Source organism: Cynoglossus semilaevis, chromosome 1 (assembly GCF_000523025.1).
Source record: "Cynoglossus semilaevis isolate Cse_v1.0 chromosome 1, Cse_v1.0, whole genome shotgun sequence".
NCBI lineage: Eukaryota > Metazoa > Chordata > Actinopteri > Pleuronectiformes > Cynoglossidae > Cynoglossus > Cynoglossus semilaevis.
Window position 1 is genome coordinate 24,385,318 of NC_024307.1, and position 17,253 is coordinate 24,402,570.

At 40.2% G+C, this 17,253-nt stretch overlaps 1 protein-coding gene across 1 annotated transcript in view; it reads left to right on the forward strand.

The window, feature by feature from the left end:
• arap2 (ArfGAP with RhoGAP domain, ankyrin repeat and PH domain 2) overlaps positions 1–17,253 on the forward strand; it is a 97,966-nt gene that overhangs the window by 12,797 nt on the left and 67,916 nt on the right. Inside the window, exons 8-9 of the mRNA XM_008321193.3 lie at positions 5,828–5,948; positions 13,388–13,581. Coding sequence (XP_008319415.1) covers positions 5,828–5,948; positions 13,388–13,581 — 315 coding nt within the window. The remainder of the gene's footprint in view (positions 1–5,827; positions 5,949–13,387; positions 13,582–17,253) is intronic.

Consider the following 17,253-nt stretch of genomic DNA (forward strand, 5'->3'; position numbering starts at 1 on the left):
TCGTGTCCAATCCTGCTCATCAATCACCCATTTCATCTGATTTCGTCAACAATCGGAATCGAATTTTGGAGAAAGCTCTGGGCCTGGGTTGTGGTTTTCAGGTCCCTGTTGTGTTGTCGTGTGTGTGTGTGTGTGTCTCTGATAGAAACAGTCCAAATCCTGTCTTCAGGGTAGTGAGAGCAGGAAGTTAGGAAGGATGGCTGCAAGGGATGAAGGGATGAGAGGACTGGGAGCAGGAGAGAGGGAGGTGAGGCTGGGGAGGAGGAGGCCAAAGGGGAGATGAGGTTTGAGAATGGGGGGATCAGTTTGGAAGTGTCAGTCTGGCTGATTGTCTGTGGATCTGACACAGCAGAGCTCTATCTATCTGAGCCTGAAAGCCTCTCTGCTTATTCCCTTCTGTGTCTTCAACCAGACACCAGTGTTTTTTCTGTAAACCCTCACCGTTTCTCATCTTTTATTTTGTTTTTTTCAATTCTAACCCTGTCTAAAATAGGTCATGTTTGAAAACATGATATCAAACTTATGGCATAGGGGCCACTTATGGCCCGCAAACCTGCCAAATGTGGACCATGACTAGATACCCCATGAAAGGGAATTTGTTTATGTATTTTAATATTTTCTCATGATTAGTGTGTTTTGGTTAGTCATTTGGGAATGTAGGAAAATGTATTTTTACTAGCTGTTTGTAGTATTACATAATTAATGATGAATTATTAAAAAAAAACAACACTTTTTTGAAATGTTGTTTTATATTGAAGTCTTACACTAATGTGGTCCTGTAAGGAAATGATCATTTCAGCAGTGGCCCTAAGCTCATTTTTTAATCTGTCTTAAAAATAAATAATACTTGTTTACTTAGTGGTATTTTGTAAGATTTTTTTTTGTAATGGCTCTACTGTAAAAGGTCACATGTGAGATTTTAAATCCATCTCAAAATGCAGTTTAATGTGTAGTACCTCTAACAGCCAGCAGGGTTTGGCTCCCAAGACACTTGAACGTTGATCATTGGTTCCCAACCTGATCTATAACCCTTTTCTTCCTCTTATGTCAAATCGACCACTGGGATTCTAATATTTACATCAGAACCAGCCCATGGTGCACTCCTTTTTTAGCTTGCGAACCAGCCCATGGTGCACTCCTTTTTTGGCTTGCTATTTACTACTTTTCAAATGACCGGGATAAAGTGATCTACCTACATTGAGAACTATAAATATATACGTATTTACTACATTGATTAAATGGCTGTAGTTGTATGGCACAACACCGTGTGACTCAGTGGTTCTATGGTTCTTACTTTAGTCCTAGGATCTTAAAATAGAATTAAAGCTATCATTTTTAATTTATTGTTGTTTCTTTAAATGTACAGTAATTGCTCAGGATCTACCAGCACTCCCTATGAGATCTACTGGTAGATCCTGATCTACCTTTTGGGCAGCCCTGGACTAGACCATGAATCTCACCGTATTGTCCTTGTAGGATGGTGAAATAACCTTTGTTTTCCCTCAAACTCACACACACTTGCTAACATTCATCTTGGATTTGCCTGTAAGGCTTTAAGAATTAGGCTTTGCCTCGACAAATCTCAGACTTGCCCTTAAGGAAGCTTTGCCCTGAGTACATCATCTTCAAAATCCTCAAGGCGTCCAATCCACTCAGTTTGGGGGAAAAAAAAAATCCAAGCAACACTATTATTGCTCACATGGGTTTAAAAAACCCCAAAAACAAACAAACAACAACAAAAAAAAAACTCAGGGCTGCAGTTTTGCGCTTTGACCAGTTGGTGTCCTCGTGCCTCCACAGACGAAGCCTTAGCCCTGAGTGACTGGTGGCGGTGAAGACACCTCTTTCCTGGCGTCCTTCTTCACCCAGTCCCTTCATCCCTGTGAGCTCTAATCATTTACTGGGTTTCATATTCATAAATTAGAATGTTTATTTACACAGGATACAGAAAACAGAACCTACGGACAGAGACTTAAGGACTGACGGATGTTTTGGAGGTTGAACTGGGAGGAACAGTGGTAGGCGAGGAGCTCGGGTGAGGGGAAATGTGGGAGTTGAAAGATGGTGCAGTAAATAGTGGGTGAAAATGAATGTGCGGGAGATCTTTGGAGGTGGGAGGGTGAGTCAGGTGTGTCTGTTATTGGAGAAAAGAGACATAGTTAGGCTTCATTGCTTCCTTGGCAGACTGTCCTCTGGAGATTAGTCTATAAACATTGCCTGTGTATTGGTGTGTCTGTGTGTGTGTGAGAGAGACTTCTTTATTTTTGTCATTACTGCCTTGGGATTATTTACAGATGCACATCTCATAATTAAACTACTCCATACGCACTCCATGACCCAAAAAACTGGAATAAAAAAACAATTAATTAGCCTTAACCCAAACTGAAGTATAATTATAAACACCTCAGCCATGAGGCTCACACACACACACACACACACACACGGAAACACACATTTACACACATTCACTCCTCTCCACTCCTCACCTTCCCTTAACTTCTGTCTAAATTTAGCGAGCCAGAGAAGGAGGGGAGATATTAGTGTGAAACTCCTGGGGAGGAGAATGCACCAGGCCAACGCTGGGTAATTAGGTTGAGCCACTTCTTGCCATTGTTAACATCCTGCTTTAATATGAGAAGGAAGCCCTCACTGACCCTTTGAGGTGTCTTCATTATGATATCTCTCTCTCCTCACCTCTTCATTTGCCTTCCCCTTTATTCATCATTACCTGGGCTTTGTTCTTTGTGTTTTCCTGGTCGTCTTCATTTTTATCTCTATTTCACCACTTTTTTATTGAGCTTTATACAGCAGGTGACAAAATAATTAGGCAAAGATAAATGACCAGAATCTGTACTTGTTGTTTCCACTCTTTTAGGACATCGTGGTTAATACATAGTGCAGAGCACCCTGAGGTTTATTTGGCCGTACACCTCTGGTAAAATAATGGCAAGAAATGAATTGAGTTATTTTTTCAAAGACACTCTGGCAGATTTGAGTCTAAGAGTACAATTCTTGTATTATTTTTTAATTGTCCTTTCTTCTTGACTGAAGCCCATTTTGAAGTTGAAGACGAGACCTAGACCCAGTATTTAGTCCCGCTCAGTCTTCTCAGACAGTCGGTCCACAAGACTTGTCAATTTTTACCCCACGTGCTTTAAGGTCATCTCTACTGCATATTCGTCTGTGATATCACAGGTTTATGGGTTGGATTCTGATCAGAGCTCTGGTTGGACCATTCTGATAACATTTTGCCTCTGCTGATCTGGAAATAGAGTATTTGCTGTGTTTGTGTCACGCTGATGTATAAGGAATGACTAGTCTCTATCTTTTAGGCAGGAACCTGGAGACTAAGTGTCAAAAAATGCTGATATTTGTTACTGTTTATAAATAACTTCACAAACCAACGACACTGTCACCACCAGGCTGCACCGTGGGTTCTTATTATATTTTTTGCTATTTCGGATAATTGGCAGTGTGGTTTTTGTCACTTTTAGAATAATCTTCCAAAAGGCAACCTTCAGAATAAATTAAACACATTTTGGGAGACTTGATTCATTTTTGGAATTGTTTTTTGTCAGAGAATCCTTCCATCCTAAAACTCCCGTCAAAACATTTCAAAATACAGCTGAATTAAAAAAAAAACCAAAACATGCCAGAAATCTCCTGCAGTTCTTTTACTCTGGCTCGAGGCCTCTTTGCAACTTATAAGACTTCTGGTTGTTGAAAATCTGGGGGTCACTGCCTGCAGCAAATGCCCAATAATTCACCTAAATATACCTCTGGTGTTTAGTATGTCTTTGGAAACAAATCCTCTTTGCTCTGCCATGCTATGTGGTAAAAATCCATTTACAACGGCTGAGCCTTATTTTTCTGGTTTGGAAAATAGGCAAAAACTGAATATCCACTTTCATTGTTTTTCAAATGTGACCAGTTTGACTTCTACATAGAATCCACTACCATCTATCCATCCATCCATCCATTCGTCCATCTCTGCCTATCCAAATTGATCACTGTATTTTGGTCTGTTTAGATAGCAGGGTGATGAACTAAATTAACAACAGTAAGAGCAGGGTCAGGGTTCCAATCCCCCCTTATGCTTTAATTCCTCCTTTACTCTGTCTATGAAGATTCTCAGTCATCCAGCTCATGGTCAAAGTTGAAGAGTTCTGTTAGGCAACTGGATGTGAATCTTCCCAAAGAAGACGTTTCGCCTCTCATCCAAGAAGCTTCTTCAGTTCTGAACTGACGAAGCCTCCTTTACTCTACACAGCCGCCCTGAAACGTAGCAGTGTATGACACCTGATGGCAGCAAACCTCTGGTTTGGCACAAGACACGAGACACGTGCACAGCAGAGAAATGGAGAGTGTTAAAAAAAAATCAGAATGACTAAACTAAGACACGTCTGTTTTTTTTTTAATACTCTGCAAAGACAATGACGTTACTGACATGAATAATTCAGTGTCTGCAGAGACTCTCTTATTATAACCTGGTGATTCTCAGGCAGCTGCAGAGAAATAACATACAGAGAAGTAAGTCCTTGTGTGAAGTGATCATCTTATAGTTGGATTCCTGGTGTTTTCCCTCCTTCCGTCTCCCTCTCACAGTGACACTGACCTAGTACTTTAATTGCCATTGTCAGGGGAGACTGTAAAGAGGGTCATGAAGCCTCTGGTGCAACATCCTCCCTGTTTGGATTCCTCGTCCCGAGCTCCAGGGGAAAATACAGGGCGGCTAACGAGACAATGCGCACTCTCCACACGTGTAGACAAATCCCACAGTACTCAACGAGTGCCGTCCGTGACTTCTTCAAATCCCCAGAACAGCGTGTACATCTGGTTGTTTTAAATATTTCACCGTTTTTATTTTCCTTCAGTGAGATTTATTTTACGATGATGACAAAAAAAACCAAAAAAAAAAAACATAGACGTGTGGAGCTGGTGTTTATGTACTGGTCTTATTCAAAGGTCAAGTATGCAGGAGTTTTGTGTTTGTCCGGGTAAAGACTCCATGTCCTCCTCAGGGGGTGCTATACACATGGCTTTAATCAATTGCTTTATTAGTAGAGTGAGTAATCCCATTACTCTGTTTTCTGCAGATTTTTGTTCGAGTCAAGGTTGATCAAAGCAGAAAAGGCAGAAATGATGCCTGCTGGGTGCTAGTCCAGAGCATCATGTCATCTTTTCTGATGTTACTGTGGCAAAACCTTAATCATGCTCTATTATTGGATTCACAGATTTGCAACAAAAACAAAACAACTCTGAGGTTTGGCAATTCAATTGACTCTTTTCAAAAAGATTTCCCTTTAAGTTGAAATGGAGGAGCTAATGCTACAACCACCTGTGATTTATTTTAAAACTGCAAACATACTTTGAATGGGATTTGTCTGTCCTACAGTAGGAACAGTAAACTGTAACAGCAGGTCTGTTCAGTTTACTATCACCCTGAGGAGTCAACAGTTCTGGATTCAAAAAGGTCATAATCATATTCCAGCTCCTCCTCCAAGAGCTCTGTGGCGTTCATGAAAGTTTTACTTTGGAAGTGAACAGCGAGGCCATTCCTACAGATGAACCTAGCGCCTTATCAGCGGGCTGTTCTTATACATTTTAGGACGCATTCCAAACATGAATGTGATCATGGCTCACGACAGTAGAACAACTAAAACTACAACTTCTATTGATGGAAACACTGGTCTGGGAAGACCAGTAATTGTAGGTCGGCAGATGCCGATAATGGGAACAGGCGTCAATGCCGTCATTAGTATGCATGAGGTGCATGTGTGTGTATGTTTTTATCAATTCTAATTTGCCTCGCTCTGGGTTTTTTTAGGAGATGTATTCCAAAGGCATGATCCTGGCCACAGCTATCAGACAGGTACGAGGACTGGGTGACAACAAGTTTGAGGTGGTCACCTCTCTGAGGACCTTCATATTCCGGGCCGATAGAGAAGGTACAAAGAATGCATCAGTCTTCTTCTACTTCTTGTTGTCCAGTGTGTTGTACCCTTCCATCCACTCCAGCTTTTGTTCTCTCTGCCCGTCTGGCCTCATTTTTCTCCTACTCTCTCTTGTTCCTCCACCTCTGTCTATTTTTTTTCTCACCACTTCATTTTTGTTTGTCTCTCTCAGCCAAACCTGCTGTCTCCAGACCTCTCAGTGGTAATCTTTTTTTTCTCCTCCTCCTCCTCTTCTACTCTCTTTTGCAGTTTATTGTCTCATTTCTTTCTCTTTTTACTCCCCACTAAAGAAGAGCATTATCAGTTTTCATTTGTACTTTAAATGTAGAACGACAGTTATCTCTGCACAAAACTGGGGGGAAAAAGCAAATTCAGCAAGTTTCTGAAATCCGAGCACCAGTCATTCTGACTCTTCAGAATAAAAATTCCATTTGACCAGAGAACAGTTTTCCTGTTCTGTTGCTGCCAGACAGTCAGATTTTCATCTTTCTTAAGTCAACATTTTGTGAAAAATTTTGTCATTATGGATGTTCTGCTGGGCGTTCACTGGTCAGAGGTCAAAGGTCACTCTGACAAAACACTCTTGGCTTCGTTCACACTAAATCCCTCTTTAAAAGTCAACACAAGCAATTTTACACTTTACAAGCCTGTGAAGTAAATTTTTTATGTGGTCGCTGTTATGCAGTACAGGTACTGTATATTACCCCTTGGTACTTAATCTTAATGATGTGTTTTACCTTGCCTGGCCTTGTCCAGCCCTATAATATACTCATAAAGTAAAACTAAAACCGTCGTTTTATAGTAACAGTCCACGTTGTTCAGTCTTCGACACAGACAGTTTGGTTTGTCTCCATGTTTAATACGATTGATAATTAAATTAATCAGATATTCAAAAGAATATTCATTTTGTTATAAATTACCAAATGTTGACCAAATAACTGCAATTTATTACTAATTTAATGCAATTTATAAAGTCCTGTAGATTAATAAATAGTAATAATTCTAGATAAACTTGACCTGGCATACACAAATTTGCTGACAGCTGAAAAGTTTCTCCACCTTAAAAAAACAAACACAAAACAACATCAACAACAAAAAAAAGAAACACAGGTATGGTTGCAAAAGTGCAGACAACTTTTGCCTTGAAATTGCCAAAGATGATTGCAAAATAAGTAGTTAGCTAAGTGGCTTGCTAAATAACTTTTAGCAAAGCAACAAACTTGTGCCACAGATAAACAAATGTTTATCTGTAAATAAGCTAATATTATCATCATTCTCAAAATTAAACAGACATTGACTTTAGTCTGATATACAGTCTCTGATATACCTGGTGCCTCTGTGTGTACAGTACAGTTGTCAGGTGAGAGTTATTGGCAGTAACAACTAAATGTTTCTGCCTGAACTTTTTGGTCTAAATGAAGAGAACCTCAGTTCTCCTGGTAGCTCCTCACTTTAGTAGTTCTGTCTGCGTTAGCCTTAGTGCGGGAGGAGAGAGGTACTCCTCCCTCCTCTCCTCCTGGCTGCTTGATGGCAGTCTATTAGTCTGTCCGGATCAAAATGTTCATTTGCTAATCAAGGTCCATTTCTGGGGTCAGCTCGCGGCCAAGCCTTTGATTCATGTGAATGAGTCAGAATGGAGAAATTGAGTTTTGCATTATTACTGCCTTCGACTCACTGTGCCGCACCGCCCCCACTCTCCCTTTAGAAAAGATTGAACCCGAAGCTCTCAATTGACAACATGGCCCAGACCTCCATGAACTTAATTGACATATTGATAACCACTGGGCCAGGAATAGACGCATCAATATTTGACCTGATATCGAGGATCAACTTATTGCACTTGATGAAAGTTCTGGTGGACGTTCAGTTGACGCTGAGGCAGAAATAGATACCATACCGGTATTGGAGATAAAACTTAAAGAAAGGAAATATAAACACAAAGAGTTGAGTTGTTGGCTTGAAAAGTTAGCCAAACTTAGCCAAAAAAACAAACTCATATTTTTACTGCTTCAACACCAGAAACTGAGGATATGTTGCCAAAACACTGGTCTAAGCAGTAAAAAAAGTAGACTCGCTCTGAACAGCGAATGCTAAGCTCAAATATGTGCTACTGTACAAATGGAGATTAAAGTTAGCCAAAATAAAACTAGATGAGCAGTGTCCTTAAAACACCACAGAAATATCATGACAACCAAATATATATTATAAATAACTGCACTTTATGAGACAGAAATGTGTGACTAAAACAGGTTTTATAAATCTTATTGAAGTTTATTTTTTTATTGTTATTGTCTCCTAATCACTCTCTGTAGCATATGTTTAGCCTCATAAGTTACAGAGGGGAAATGTCTTTCTTTTTCATTTCATGGGGATATTTTTATCACATTATCAGTTTTTAGAATCCAGTCATTTAGGCTCATCAGCCATGACAGAAGTCGTTCTTTTCCTACTGTTCATTTCTACATCAAAGCTCAGGGGACTCACATTTCTGCTTTTTTCTTTCTTTTGTAATTCATCACAAAGTTATTACTTTGAAAATCAAATGAACTGACCAACTGAAACAGGACCATTGTTCACAACATACAGAGGTTGTTTTCATGCCAGGCTGCTAAACACTTTCTATTTTGTCACCTTAGAAAAAATGAAAAGAAAAAACTATATATAGATCATTTGTTTTGAAAGGTTAATGATCCTAGTTTTTAATACTTCAATACAATTTATTATAATAATGATTAGTTTGATGTAGGTTGGTCTTGTGTTTGCAGGAAATAATGCATTTGTCTGGTGACAGATAGATAGATAGAATCTTATTAATCCCTCGGGATTTCCTTTGGGAAATCTGGAGTGATGAGGACATGACTAACAGTTAATTCAAACATGTTCAGAACAGTTCCTGAAATTCAGGAGGAAGTTAAGGTGGTATTGTTTTAGTTTGTTAACTCATACTTTGTTTATGTTCCAGTTATAGAACTAACGTTAAACTCCCAGAAAATGACAAAATAACTCCGTGTACTGAACTAGTGTCTCCTTGAAGAGTCCAGCACTGCAGCTTCTCTCTCATTGCGAAGCATCAACAGTGTCATTTATCACTCCGTCCGCTGCTTGATGGTCATACGTCACACTCAGCTGTCTTGACAACTGTCTGCTCTGGTTGTGGCCTCTGACCGCCCTGGATCAGCGGGAGAATAAAGAGCTGGGGAAGCAAGGACGAGAGAGAGGGGAGAAGGGGAGAAAAGTTGGCCTCATCACCTCATGCATCTTTAAACAGGCCCACTTGCCTCGTGGCGTAAAGCCATCAATCTTTAGGGAAGCGCAGGAGGAAAAAAAAGAGTGTAGACAGGACGAGGCGTGGAAGGAGAAAAGGAGTGGTTTAGTGAAGTTAAGGCGCTGTAGGGCTGAGGCAGAAGAGTGTGATGGTCCAGCAGAGTGCTGAAGAGTGCTGCAGGGCACCCCAAGTAGCCAGGAAGAAGGGATTAAGTGATGGGAGTAACAGAATGATGGGTGAGACAAGAAGGTGGAGGAAAAATAAAAGCAACAACAAATGGTAAAAAAGCCGAGATGGCAAGGGGAGATGAAAAGGCCAGACTAAAGACAGAGTGCAGGAGGGAGAACAGAGTGAATAATTGAAGGCCACCGGAGAGAGAGTGTGCACACAGCTGTCGGTGGTTCTCCACTCGGTCAGCAGGTGGCCTCTTCCCTCAGGTGCTGTCAGACCCAGATGGAAGGAGGAAGGAAGGCTAGGGGGAGAAGGGAAGAGGAGAAGGGAGTGAGCAGTGGCAGGGACGGTGGGGAGAAGAAAGCAAGAGGCAAGGAGACTCTGGCAGGAAGTTAGGCTGCGGAGGGAAGTGACGGGAAATGGTTAGGACAAGGAGAGAAGAGGAGAGAGGTGTGGGTGAGGTGTGTGGAGAAGATGCAAATAAACAAGGAGAAAAGAAACAGGGACTTACTGTGAGGGTGAGAGGGAAACTGTGGATGATTTGTATTCTGCCGTTGTCTGCTCCCAAAACATCCTGGGTTTGTTGGAAATGACAGGGAGTCGAGTTAAAGGAAGAAAACAAAATGTTTGGAAGGAGGCCAAAGAAGAGAAAATGCTGACAAAATATTAAATCAGGAGGACACGGAGTTGGAGTAAAGTTGTACAAACATACTCCAACTGGTAACGTTCACACACGGCGCCCCAAAAAAGTTTCTTTGTGTCTGAGCTTCAGAGGCTCATAGTGACTCGCTGATCCTCAACTAAATCCAGTCTACACTTGTTAAAAAAAAACGACAACCTTGTAATCAACATTTTGAACAAATGATAGACTTACTAAACAACTTGACCTTTTTTGAGGTTTTTGTAGTTCAACTAAAGTAGAGCTTGAATTTGATTTTCAATCCCTTCATCTGTGTACAGAATTGACATGTTTTAATGTTTATGCCAACTATATTTTTTGATTTGAGTAAGGTATCAAATATTTTTGTATCCTTTATTTGTTAGGTTGATTAGTTATTTTGTGTAATATGTAGCTTAGCAACATTTGTTGTTTTTTTTTATTCTAAACAACAAAAAACAAATTACCTGTATAGCTGCTACTTGGAAATAATTTATTTTTCATAAAGATATCTTACCATTTTTCTTTCTAAGACAGAATCACCCAAAAAGTTATTAAGCATGGAAACATGGATTTATTCATGTTTTTACTGAAGGTTGGGACACAAAAGTGGAAAAAAAAACAGCAACACAAAAATTGTCAAAGCTTTTGGATTTCTTTTTAGTTGCCCTTCAACAGCAGATATGCTACATAATTATACACCGACTGCAACATGATATCACAAACCCATTGAGTATGTCAATGAAATAAGGACGTGCACAGGCTTTACTGTGTGAGTGTGTTTTAGTCCAATCTGGGGACAAGGAATGGAGGGAAAACAAGTGAAAACAGCCTCCACTCCAGGTTGTTCTTTATTTTATTTTTATTTTTTTACCCCGTTGAGTGGGTATGAAGGTTTCTTAGTAGAACCCAACAAACCCTCTGCTTGTCTTTATTCATTTAGAACAGGGGTTTCAAACTCTATTTATTGAAAAATGTATGGCAGTTGTCCATGTCTTCCCTTCTCTCCAGATATGTAATGTAGAATTTTTTCATATGGAAACAATCTGGAACAACCACAGCTTTATATTATAAACACATGAGAAATTAAATTCGAAGTAAAACACACATCAGTGGTTTTTGTTTCTTATTATGTTTCTTTATCTGTAGCCTTTCAAGTTCCTGGGCTTTTAGGAATGGGGCTAATTGTATGGGGGAGTGTCAGAAAGTTCCAGGACACAGTTAGGATTTTCCAGAAGTGTTCCTCCTGTGTGGTCCTCCACAAATAAGTGACCACATAACCAGAATAACATGACAGGAATACTGCAGTCTTGCTGTGTTGACCTCAGAGTTGATTACCTGTGAACTGTGCCACTTTCTTGCACATTAAACAGTGTTCAACTAAAAAAAAAAATACAATTAAACATGTTTCTCCACAGCTTATCTGAACACAAAATAAACCCCAGAGAATTTCCTGTAACACTGTAGACACCGTGCTATCAAAGCCACCAATGTGAGAAGACAAAAGACTGTCACACAGATACACACACATCACAGGTCTGCAGCAGCGGCACACTCTGCGCTGACAAATAGGATCAAGAGGCAGAACATCTAACTGCAGGCTCTTCAGAGAAATGGAAAAAAAAAAGACATTCACAAGTTTTCGAAAGTTAATGTACTTCAGTCATAGGAAGAATTACTAAAAAAAACCCTGACAGATTGATTGACGTTTTAATGGAATAAAATGACGTCGTCAGAAGAGTGGAAAACATTTCCAGGTCAAACGGGGGCATCGTTTCATTCATTTCCCTTTTTTTTAATCTGTTTTTATAGAACAATGAAGGCTAACAGATTGGAGTTTGCTGAGAGAGCTGCGAGACTCAATTCTCCTGATTATCTCTGATTATCTCCTGGGTCCAAAAGAAGTTTCCACTTCATCATCTATTATCTCTTCTCTTTCAGAATAAGCTCTAAAAACACAAGTTCAAGTGTCCAAGTTTTGTGATGTCATTTCTCAAACACAACATTAAGAGAGAAAAATAAAAATAAGCTTTTGCTCGTTCTGATAACAGCTGTCTTCATCAAACCCTCGGTTAGCCTCCTCAGGTGTAGGCGTTATCTGCCCGGTTTGTTCTGTTTAGGTTTTGACCACATTTTCTGTAATTATCCACAGATCCACGTGGGTCACGTCTGAGTGTTTGAATGGGTGGCAGTATTTTTTATTTAAAAAAAAAACAACCCCAAAAAACCCATTTATTCATTCATTCCTCCTCTTATCCTTGACTTTCTTCCCTACTACTTATTCTTTTTTTTGACCTGGTTAGTCTTTCTTCACCTTCTTCCCCTCTTCCTTCTTCTACTCCTACTTTTTTTTCTGCCCTCCATCCTTTTTCTCCTCTTCTCTCTCTGACTTCTCCTCCTTGACCTTCTGGCCCTCCCCTTCCTTCCTCTTCTCCTTCTACTTTTCTTCCTCCTTCATCTACTATTCCTACCTCCATGGCTTCTCCTCCGTTTTCTTATTCTCCTCCTGTGTCTCCTCCTTTGCCACAGCAGGTCATCTGTCTACCCCCTACCACTCCCCCCCCCAAATACTATATCTGGTCCCAAAGCCAGTTCTGGTCTACTAGCCCTGCACCCCAGACTCCTGTGAATTCACAAAGAACAGTTGTAAATAATGTAAAGCGCTGTTCAATTATTGACTGATCTTCACTTGGTCTGTTCCAGCTCTGTTCTCTCAGTTCCATTACATTTCCTCCACTCACTTATTTGTCTCCTCATTTATTCAGTGCCAACTCAGTGTTTTTTTGTTTTTTTTTACCCAGACTGCGACTATGAGCAGAGTGTTGTTTTCTCCACACAGATGTCAGTCCTAGGTTGGAAAGTGTCTCAAATTAATAATTTTTGTAATTAGCAAAGGTTGGCAAAAAAGATAAAGACCCATGTCACATGTATGTAGATCATACATGCGACATGGGTGAAGGTTTCCTCATTGCAGGTTATTGTTGCTATGATCACCAAATTCTGAATTGACTAAATGTATATTTATGTTGTAACTTTTGTTGGCTGAAGATCTGCACAACTACAGTGAGAGGGTGAAGTCGATCATTGACAACATTTCCATGAAAGTTTCACTGTAGACCGATGGCTGTACCACTTCCTGTAAACTCTACTGCAGACGTGTTCCCACATCACGTCTTGTTACTTGTTGACCTAATGTGCTGTTACGTTATACAAAATACATAAACCTGCCTTCTCTCTCTGCTGTTACTCACTTTTCCCGTCCTCAAAAATTGAAACATTATTCACTATCTATTTCCTTTCCTGTCTGCTTCTGTTTCTCTCTCATTCACGTGTCCACAGGGGAGCGTCAGGAGTGGATGGAAACTCTTCAGTCTGCCACGCAGCCCCCGTCCTGCAGCTCCCAGAAGCCCTCCGACAGCCTTCTCCACCCCCCCTCCACAAACAGGCGAGGCCTGCTGGATCTCCGCGGTTACAAAGGCAGAGTGCTGGTGTCCCTGGCGGGAAGTAAAGTCAGGCTCTGTAAAACAGAACAGGTATGGAGCACGCACCGTTGGGACTTCCTCTCAACAGCATGACAGCTTCCTGTTGGAGCAGGAAAGATGCAATCAGAGGCTGTGTGAGGTGTAGGAGGCAGCTCTCATGAAAGAGATGGAGATGTTCATGCATGTGTAATGGTGAGAGTAAATATTGGCCTGTATGTGTGGAAATACTACAGGGGTTTGATAAGGAACGCCATTCACTGCGTTTGTACCTGCGAGCTGATGGAAGCTCACAAACGTGTTTCTCCAGCAACCACATACTGTGGTGTATGTAAAGTCAGGAAGTGACTCACTGTGACACTACAGGAAGGCTCCACAAGTTTGATGTTAAACATATTCTAGCATAACAGTCAGAGTCGCAAGTTGATAAGCCAGAAAAATTTGGTAGGTATACATATTTACTGATGTTGTTGAAGGTGATTATTAGCAAAACACATTGCCATTGAATATTTTGTCCCTTTTTTTCTACAAAGCCCCTGAGACGCCGTCACAGTCAGGCAGTGAATGTGATTGGTTGATGGTTCTCTGATAGTTGTTGCTGAAGGCCAGACTTGCATGGATACACTGCATGCTTTGGATTTGTCACTGTTTTTTAAACAAACATATTCCTTGAACACAAATATATTTTTCATTTCCGATCTCCCACTCCTTCCATGTCAGACATGAGTGACAGCGCGGTGACTCTCTGTAAGTCTGCTTTATCAGAAGAGGAGTGTTTTTAATACACTCTCTGCGGAAATGACATAAAAATCGAATTCTTGTTATTATTTTCTCCTCCTCCAGGTTGTCTGTCTTCTAATTCCCCTTGATTGACACTTTTGGAGTTATTACCAGTTTTTACAAAATAACAGAAAAGTAGTGAAATAAAAAGCACCGACAGCACTGGTGTGTTGTTTGGTGAGATTCGTGAAGTTAAAGGCTGCCTGTCGGTCCACTCAGACATGGCAGCAGCTGACAGCATTGTGTTATTTTGCAGAATTAGGCTCAAACGGACGATTGTCTCCCTGCGCAACTGCAGTTTGGTCCGACTGATGTGTAGCTGTCAGTGGCAGACAGGTCTCACTGCGTTACTGCTCTGTGAAAATCCTCCGAACGCTGCGGCTCATCTGTTTGCATCATTTTTTAGAATTCTCCAAAGGGAAACGCACACAGGGAGAGGTTATGAGCTTCGGCAAAATGATGCCATTGAATGTGACGGATGCACTGACTCTGATTTGTCAGGATTCTCAGAATGTCAGAGAACAGAAAAAATATCACAATAGATAGTAATGTTTCTCACTCTTGATTGGATGAAGATCATTAGTTGATTTCTAGTGTAACTCTTAGTTGATTTTAGCAGCAGACAGACTCAATGATTTCAGAAGAGACTGTGCTGTGTTGGTGTTGTTTAGGTTTCAAGACTGTAAAAATATTCCCAAACATTGCATGCTAAGCAGTTCTAGTTTTTGTACTGAATATTTATGTTGCAACAATTAAGATTTCTCAAGCTTTTGGACTAATTAGGATGTATTTTTCTGTTTTCTTCCCTTTTTTTAACAAGCTCTCTCTTTACTGTGACGTTAATTTGCTGGCCTGTAACTTCTGACATTTCAACAACTCAACCGCTGCTTAGATGGAAAGTGCAACCTGGAAAAGAAGTTTCAGAGTTTTTGTTGAAGTTTTTCTGTAAAGATAGAAATGCTTCTGTCTTTTCCCTCGTTCTCCGAGCTTCAGGTTCTGGAACAGTTTAGTGTGTTTGGAAATTGAGAGTATTATAGCCCTGACCCTCTTTTTATCTGTATGGGTGTATACCTATTTCATCAACATCTTCCTGTCTTCTTACGTACAGTGTTGTGTGTGTGTGTGTGTGTGTGCATATATAAGTAAATAACGGGGCAACTAGAACAATGTCATTAAACCAATATTATATTTCTGTTAGTCACAGGTAGTGGTTAATACACAGTGTTTACCCTTTATTTCCTTCCTCACCCTCACATACATTTATGTACATGTTTATTAATGCCACACACATCCATCTCATTCCCATCACTCCTTGTTTTCATCACATGTTTTTGTCTCGCTCCTGTAGTTCTGTTGTTTGCCTTTCATTACTTTCTTCATTAAGGTGAACAAATATCTCTGTAACAATTCTCTTCTGGGCACCGCTGCATGTCAGCACATTTCCTCTCCCCTGATCTGAGACGGCGGCAGGAATCGTAGGGAGGAAACTAATGGAAATCTGAGCACCAGCAAATTAATTGTGTTGTAGTTTAGCTTACGGGTCGTAGCTCTGGCTGGGATGCAGGGGAGCTACAGTACAAGAGTGGTGCAATGTTCATAGGAGGGAAAGCAGAATCAATCATTTAAGTGGTGAGATGAAAAGGTGATTAGGGATAAGGATGGAGAAGAGGTTCTTGTAGAGAACCAGCTCTTATTGTTCCGGTCCATTGGCGTTGTTAGTCTGAATGCTTAATGATTCTGCCGATCGATTTCACACTTTAGTGATAATAAATCAGTTAGATGCTTGTTACTCAGTCAGTTCACTGGAGTACAGTATTTAATCTCACTTGATGAAGTAGTTGTTGGTAACGTCCTCGCACATTCTTCCTCCTCCTCCTCCTCCTCCTCCTCACATCTCCACCTCTGTCCTGTTTCTCATGGATCATGAACTCCATGACAGAGTCCATATTGAGGCCATTTAAACTCACATGTTTAGAAACTCAACCTGTGAATCATCCAGTCATCACTGGCTTCACAGACCAAACACTGCAGTGGCTGTTTTTTGATTTGACATCATCTCATACATTTCTTTTTAATTTGTCTCCACAGCAGCTGTTGATCCACAGTTAGCTGAGACAACAGTAGCCTGACTGTTGTTTTACATGCAGCCATGTTCCTACCTCCTCACTCAATGCTCAGGAGCTGTCTTTCTTCTTCCTGCTTTGCAAAAGTTCCACAAACACTGCAGAACCTTCTCTGGTGGAAAAACACAATACCAGCAGCAGAGACGGAGAATTTAATTATTCTCTGCTTTAATTAAATCTCATTCTCATTTCCTTTTCTTGAGATCGTCTTTGTAACAATTAGCTGGATTCCCAAGACTGCAAGGCCATTTTGTTGAACTTGTGTCACAGCAGGCTCTTCGCTTGTAAAGCTGTTAATTGTTTTTGCATTAATAATACAGCCTGAATAATAAATTCAAGTACTGTTGATGACATTTGGTATTACATTGTTATATGTTTAGCAGCATTAGAGCAACATTGTGGAAGTTCTCAGAAAGTGTATTCTACAATATTAATAGTTAGCTTTCTGGTCACAGCATCTAAATGCACCAGTTACTGCTAAAGAAAAAAAATCCTTAAAAAAAAAAAAAAAAATATATATATGTATAAATAAATTGAAAATACTTAATTTATTTATTTGTTTTCTTTATATCTGGGAGATAAAAAAAAAGGTTTATCTCAGCACTTATGAGCCTGATCAAAACGTCTCTGCCCGCTTGGAGCTTGACTGTTAGTTAAGGTTTTCATTCTTCCAAATGCTCAACTCCAGAGCTGGACGTGGCCTCAAGCAGCAAAACTGCTTCACTGTAAAAAAAAAAAATTTCCTGAGCCAAAGTAATTATTATGTTTATTAAATCAGAATGTTTGTATCTCCTGTTCGGTGCAGTTTTCATGTCATTTCTGG